This window comes from Brachyistius frenatus, unplaced genomic scaffold, assembly GCF_029030835.1.
Source record: "Brachyistius frenatus isolate BFR_SWC_R1_liver_20210118 unplaced genomic scaffold, ASM2903083v1 Contig_48, whole genome shotgun sequence".
NCBI classification, from domain to species: domain Eukaryota; kingdom Metazoa; phylum Chordata; class Actinopteri; family Embiotocidae; genus Brachyistius; species Brachyistius frenatus.
The window spans coordinates 2,769,873-2,777,500 of record NW_027210647.1 but is presented as its reverse complement, the minus strand read 5'-3'; the positions used below and the strand labels follow the sequence as shown (position 1 = coordinate 2,777,500).

Sequence of the window (7,628 nt, the reverse complement as noted above, 5' to 3'; positions counted from 1 at the left end):
TCTTAGTAAATCCCCCGCAAAGTAGGTGCAAAATGTAGCACCCTTTATTTGAGATCTTAGTAAATCCAGCCCTCACAGTGATGCTAGTGTCATCATCATCAGGCATAGGTTTCATTTCAAAACTGGAGAGATACAAGATGTTTTTCACCCATGTCCAAAAAAAAAAAAAAAAAGATTGCTATTTCCTGCATCAGTCTAGAAAATATTAACCTGATGAAATTGGATTTTGGGCTTCTAATAAGAAAAGGTCATAATAATTCATTAGAGAACTTTAATTGTAAAGCACTTTTCACTTGCAGAAGTCACTACTAAGATGCATAAAATGTAATACTGTAAAATACCTAATAATAATTTTTTTTAAAAAGGATGAAATAAACAAACAGAACATATAAACCAAAGTAGTGCTAAAAGGTGAAGTATTTTTAATAACAGAAATACAACAAAATACAAAGTTCTGTGTACATATTTGGATTCTTAAGCCCTGATAAATGTCAACAGTCTTAATATCAAGCTGTGTACGGCTCACATTAATTTCTGAGATAAGTTAGGGCGGCTTGTATGAAGCCTGAGAGGTGAAACTCAGGCCAAAAGTGCCCACCGATCACTTGCTACCGGTAGTCAGGCTTATTTGCTGTGGACTACTGGTAACAGTTGAAGGTGACTTTGATGACAGTATCAACATTTTTATAATTTTTTCACAAGACTCATTTGCATTTGTATTACTGTTAAGTCATAGGAAAGGGCATTGGGAGATTTTTGTGAGGAAAAAGTATGAGGAATTAGAGGTTTATGCCCTTGTTCATCATCACTTTTTTATTTTATTTTATTTTATTTTTTTATTTTTTTACTTTTTATGTTATCTCACATTTAAATGTGTTCCTCATTATTTTTCTTCGTGTTTAGGTTTTTACTGGTGCTGGTTTGGACTGAGTGACTTCCCTGGAAATTCCTGAATCCCCATACATCATGCCTGGACCTTTGCTGCATTATTTGTTTGTCACAGCTGCCATGCAGGAAGTTTTCTGCTTGTTGGACGGGAGGGGAGGGCTTTTGCGCACAGTGCAGTGTGTGCATGTGTATGTGTGCGTGTCTGTTTTCATGCCTGCTTGGTAGAGAGCTGTACAGAGGAGAAGAAGAAGGGAAAAAAAAGAAACACCCTACTTTTGAGTGGGATGTTATTTTTGCAGAGAGGTGCCAAAATCAATGAAGCAATATTCTGCTGTGATAGAGATGCTGCCTAACAAAATGTAGTGATTTTTCTCTGCTGTAACACACATGCGCACACCAGAGACATGCACGCTGGAAAATACACGATGCCAATAACCAATGTACAGTAAAGCAGTAAGCCTTAGAGGGCCAATGTAGCATTAGGAGATACATTGAAATACTACTGTTGATATATCGTGTTATTTCTGGTCTATGCCAAAGTCCAACAGCGATGCACTTTTTCTGATCAAAACATGTTGAAAACAAACTGTTTTTGCAAAAATTTTGAATTTAACTGTCTTCAATTTGGTATTTCAACAGATGCATGCACAAAAAGTGTGTGTATGTGTGTTACAAAGTTTTTCATTAAGGACGTTTTTCTTTTGGATGGGTTCTTACTGTAATTAGGTCACATAAAAACATTTATATTTCATGGCACGCTAGGTAATCTTGCTGTTAATAATGGAGACTTGTTTGTATGTATCGCTTTTATTTATTCCTCTGAGTCCTGTTAGGTCAGTGAGTTGCCTCATCTGAGGGAAACTGTTACAGCATTGGGCCAAGAAGATAGAGCCGGGTGTGAGAGTCTAACAAGACAAGAAAGTGTAATAGAGATTAAGGTAGAGGGTGATAAAGAAGAGAGATGCAAGCATGGGAAGTGGGTTCAGAGGTTGTTGTTGTTGCATTGGTTTACATAGCCGTGAACTAGATAAGAACATGTGTAGAGAACATGAGATTAGAATTTGTGCTCAATGTACTGAAGAAAAATGTAGAGATGCACACAAACATAGAGAGCCCAGTACTACACAAGTGCTCACTAATACAGTCCATTTCTGCAGTGCCATCTTCCTCCAGAGAGGGTTCACAACTCTTCATCTAAAATACAGATTTAAGTTGGGGTTATAAATTGTATTATATTACATTAGATACATGTTATTAGAAAAAAATCTATTCTTCCCAGGTAGCAATAATTGTATGAAAACTGAGCTGCCTTTGTGTTTTGTTGAGCAGTTGATTGTAATTAGAATTCTTGCGATGTAATTTCTCAGTGGCATAACTGTGGCTGTGCACACAGTACCAAAGACATAACAAAGCACCGTTAGATCCTCATTTGAGCTGTAATTTTCTTAATGAAATGCCTCACCTATAGAGTACCATGTGACGAAATGCTGATGCAAGAGCAGTGCAGCCTGCACTCAGCAGCAGCTTTTCCTCTCCCCAAACACATGGCAACTTAAGTGAAGGGATTTCAAAAGCGCACAGAAGAATGAGTTTGTGGGTGTCGATTGAAAAAAAACAAAAAAAAAACACTGAGTTTTTGATTCTATAATGAATGTACAAGTAAATACCAAAATGAAGAATGTTAGACTGTTCAAGTAGAAGCTTTAGGTCTCTGATTTCTTGCAAACATTTTAGTGTCATTCAACAGAAAAACAGTGAATGAAAATAAAAATGTTTGGCTCACGAACTGTAAGTAGAAGCCGGTGTGACTGCTACAAGCTGTACTGTACTGTCCTGCATAGAGGACTGGAGACCAAGCACTGTTAACACCTTTGGTACTAAATTGAACAGATGGGACCCGATCCTGCTGCAGAAAAAAGACGTGGCAACATTACAATGAAGCCAAATGAGGATACAAAGGAAATGTTGAAGGTTTGGTGGAAGGAAAACTGCAGTCTCATTCCAGTGTCACTCTTACCAGCACTGTAATCATGATCACTTCCTGGTATGCATTCTCATCGTTGTTGCCACAACAACTACTGCTTCCTTTAAACCTACTGAACCTCAGTTGGTGTACTCAGTTTAGTCGTTTTGAGCTTCACACTTTACAAAATTATATGTTTGTGTTACTGCCATCTTTCCCCATGTTGTCCTCCTAAAAATTGTACATAAAGGTTAGTTTGAAGGAAAACAATGTAGAGAAAGTATGAATTAGCCCTCCTGTGTGTTTGTTAAGCTTGTGAGCTACATACACCTCCTGAAAACACGCTCACCTCCTTGATGGCATAATTTAATTTTTTCCATACTGCACGGTTTTATCACAAGTTATTGTCTATTTCATTTGATTTACTTAAACGGGTTGGGGAGTTGTTTCTTTGTTGTTGTTTTTTAATCCTCTGGTTTTCCAATGAAGCTTTTGTAATTATGTACTATGCATTTGCTGTGACAGTGAGAGAGTCAGGTATTGTCTGTAACTTGTCTATGCATGAATCAATTTAACAATTATGCAAATATTGTAACCACGACAAACTCCTTTATTTTTGACCCGATCTGTGTGCTTCTCGGCTTGCTCATGGGATACATTTATAGAGATCATCTCAACCAGGGGTTTAACTGTTAAACTTTAGTGGTCAGCAGTCGAAGCCCAGTTACCACCAGCACACAGCCGATGCCTTCACGTTTCACTGGCTGAACGACTGCTACAGGCACTTCTCCTTCAGATGCTTTTCCTCATGTATTCTACATACAAGATGTATAGAAATTGTATTTATAGAGTGGTGCCTTTTTTAAGCTGTTTGCTTCATAAAGGGCTCTTAAGTCAAACACAATCACTGTTGTTTTGGTGGGCTGGTTTTCAAGGGGGACTTCACACATTATGGGAGACTGACCAAAATGACTAATAAGCGGTGAGAGATCTTCCCAGGATTCAGACTGGGTGGTTTCAGGGTCCAGGGCTGTTTTTATATGTTGATATAACTTGGTATACAACACAATCTTTCTCTGCCCATCTCCATTACAGCAGCAGGATTTGAGCCCTCTCTACCACCTCTGCCAGCCAGTGCCCTGTGTAGAAAAGACACTGCTCCCTGTCATACTGGCATCTGCCATCTTGTCTATCTATAAACAATGAATATGCAAGAACTATACTGTGTATTTGGGTTTTGATTTTGTTGTTGTTGCGTAAGAGGCTCTTTAATGATGTATACCTAAGGAAATATGTGGTACGTTCTGTTTTTAAATTCTTCATTTTTTAAATAAACTGGGGAAATAATTACCTGTTTTGTCATTTTTATAGTTAACAACTAGTTACAGTTTTATACAAATCTATAAGCTTATGCTTCAGGGTTCAAGGACAGTTGGGGGGCTTAACTGGGTTACATATAAAGATAGACCTTAGTTGTGAATAACAGGACCCCATGTATGTTGATTTCTTCAACCATATTCAGTATCTGTACATTCCATTTCCATTTTGAAATATACAGTGTGTATAAAAAGATACTAATGGAATATATATCCTTCACGAAGAAATGCAATATATACTGTTTAAAATGTGTTGTACAGTGTGTATGCAAATATGGGCAAGTCCAAATTCAGTCAAGCATAAATCCTGACAGAAAAACACAGCTGGGCAGCTGTGTGCAATACAAAGGGGAAGACGGGGTCTTTGCTGTGTGTACAGTTTTACTTGAATTATATCATTCACTCTTTTTCTTGGATTGAACATTTGCAGAACAAAATGGGGATAGCTGTAATCTTTGTCCTCTACAGCTTGGTTGGTGAGTCAGATTGCATTTTTAAGGCAATAACATTATCTGAAATTCTCTTATTTCAGGGAAAGTGTTATATTTACATGTATACAGTGAACCCTCGCTATAACGCGGTTCACCTTTCACGGTCTCGCTGCTTCACGGATTTGCATCGTGCATTGAAATCACATTACGACTATATGTAACGTAGATATCTTTAATGTCCAGTTCTATCTATTTCAATTGTAAAATAAAGGTTACTACTTCACGGATTTCGCCTATCACGGTTTCTATTTGGAACGTAACCCCCGCGAAAAACGAGGGTTCACTGTATTACATATTTCAGCAGTTGCGATTATCTTCTGGGTTTTGGGGGAATTAGATTTCTCCAGGTTGGTACAGCCCATGTATGTACTTTGTATAACATTTTAACATGTAGCTATTTTTGCATTCCGCTTCAGTGAACCACATTTCCTGTCAAAACAGATGGCTGTGCAATCATGTTGTATTTTTGCTCTGTTAGTTTTGTTTAATTTTACTGTATATTTACTGCTCATTTTATGTATTTTCACCATTCAACTCCTCATACCTTATATGTTCATTATAACTACAGGTTATTTTATGGCAGTGTATGGAGTCATCATGAAATAATTTAACAAATGTGTTACAAATGTACAGAATAACACTGTAATTGCTGCTTCTTCCACAGTGAATATTGCCCAGGCTGAGGTGATATTAGAGGCGGACAAGCCTTTTGAGAGGGTGCGGCAATTTGAAGCAACTACCCTGTATTGCTGTTACAGAAGTGGGACTCAGAACTTCACGTGGATCAGAAATGTTCAAAAGAACAAAACTTGGACCGTGGATTTGATGGAGCAGTCAAACCATGCAGCTATAGACTTCCAACAGGACTCTGGCAAATTGTGTGGCCAACTCACCTTAAAATCAGCCCGGTTGAGTGACTCTGGGCTGTACCAATGTTTGCTGAATGACAGAAAGGTCCAGACACATGGCACCTACCTGCAGGTCTTCAGTAAGTATGTGGGGGGTTGCCAGCGTGGACCGATCAGAAATGCTGGTCTATATGTGTCTGTCTGCCTACAGAGATGGAGTCAAGCGAGCTCTAAGCACCGCTAACATCTCATAAGCCATAAATCCTGTTAACCTTAAGTCTAGCCAAGATCTGTGTGAGTGGCAGAATCCTTAGATATTGCAGTTTAGGTAATCTTTATATCATCAGGGTGGTCTCATTACAGACTGCTGCCCAGTGATTTACTATAAATAGCACCAAAATTAGATCAAGTTGCAACGAAACAAATGTGTAAAGGCATTATTCGTTCTGTAATGCCATGTTGCATGCCAATCTCATTAAATACACATGGAAAATGTGGAAATGTAAAACCACCAATCTCTTGGGATTATGTGTGATATAACATGCATTAGTTTACTATTACCCTAACCTAACAATACTATCAATTGTATGTTAGACTGTGTTGTTTTTGTAAAGACCTGTTGCATAAGAGATCAATCAATCTCGTATTAAAACTCCTAGTGAGTCTATTGAGCAATTGTTTCATTAGAATGCTTGTTATCCACACTCCAGCTTCTTTTAAATGTGCTCTCTCGCTACAACAAGACTGACTTGTATTTGCATACCTAAAAAGTTTGTTTCACCTCTGAACCCTTTCTGCATGCCTAGAGCCACTGAGGAAGACAATAAACCTCTCTGAGAGCACAAAAAACAAGATCCTGACAGCTGAGGGATTCCTGCTGCTGCTGTGTGTGCTGGTGCCTTGCACCACTCTTCTGAGCAAGGTCAGCAGGTCATTTGCTTTATTTTATAACATTCTGATCTGACCAGCAGTTGAAGCAATGGCTAATTTCCCAAATTTCACGATAAAGGTATTGCCTTGTCATTCATGTCAGCACACCAGACACTACTGCAATCTGTGAGAGACTCCTACTTGGGAAGTTCCTACTGAATGCAGCTATACATTTCTGGAAATGTTTTATAATGTTTCTTGTCTTTCCTTAATGGGACGTTGCACCATTTCACAGATTTGCACATTTCTGTTTTTCAGTCAAAGAGGCTCCATGAACTGGAGAAGAAGAAAGTGAAGAGGGAGGAGGAAAATATATATCAGGTGAACGTTAAATGAGTTACATCCTCCTTGACTCAAACATATGTCATGGCAGGCATGTGAGAAACACTTGTGCAAGCCACTTTGCTGAAAGCAGGAACAAATATGTCAAGGAATATAATGGCCTTGTGTCACTAATCACTTTAATACAGATATGTGTTGTTGATTTTTATGTTTAACTTGATTTTCTTCTTCCTCATCTCATAAACCAGGGACTAAATCTGGACGATTGCTGTGCAGCATATGATCAGATTGAGCGCTCCCAGGTACGGGGCCAGTACCAGGATGTGTGCAACAATATGGGAGAAGAGGAAGAAGTCCAGCTGGAGAAACCATGAAGGAAAGTGAAGAAAGAATATTAAGTGTGCGGTATCTTAATATCAGGCTTCTTAACAACGTGGATTTTGGAGTGCTTTGTTGAAAGTTGACATTTACATTTTTTTGCATTTTAAGATCAGAGTTAGTCATCTAAAAAAACAAAACAGTAGTTGACAAAATAATCTTACCACAAGGACACAGAATGTACAAAATGCTGGTCAGATGGTCAGAAATCCATACAGGTAATCGGAAGATGCCGGTTGCTGAGTATGACTGGTGCAAATTTAAAGCTCCAGAGTGAACCTTGTGGTGAGTTCGTTTGCTATCAGCTTCTTTAATGTTCATTTAAATTGAATTTCTTGCATTTTACTGTATGACTTAATTATGTGTGATATTCCTCCCTGTTTTCTGCCATTTCTGTGAGTGCTTGAAGAATAAAATTGTGTCGAAAAATACAACAAATTCCTCTGTAATTTGTTTTAATATCATCACCACA

General features: G+C 38.2%; 2 protein-coding genes across 5 annotated transcripts in view; both read left to right on the top strand.

Moving 5' to 3' along the window:
* arhgef1 (Rho guanine nucleotide exchange factor (GEF) 1) overlaps window positions 1-4,199 on the top strand; it is a 42,588-nt gene extending 38,389 nt beyond the window's left edge. For all 4 annotated transcript variants that reach the window (XM_069703903.1, XM_069703902.1, XM_069703901.1 and 1 more), the window contains one exon: window positions 904-4,199. The gene's annotated coding sequence lies outside the window, so the exon portion shown is untranslated. The remainder of the gene's footprint in view (window positions 1-903) is intronic.
* Window positions 4,200-4,570: 371 nt separating this feature from the next.
* On the top strand, window positions 4,571-7,580 carry cd79a (CD79a molecule, immunoglobulin-associated alpha). Its single transcript, XM_069703735.1, has 5 exons — window positions 4,571-4,703; window positions 5,383-5,706; window positions 6,373-6,488; window positions 6,755-6,817; window positions 7,027-7,580. Exons 1-5 carry the CDS (start codon window positions 4,664-4,666, stop codon window positions 7,150-7,152), a joined length of 669 nt encoding a protein of 222 aa, XP_069559836.1. The 5' UTR covers window positions 4,571-4,663; the 3' UTR covers window positions 7,153-7,580.
* The last annotated feature ends 48 nt before the right edge of the window (window positions 7,581-7,628 follow it).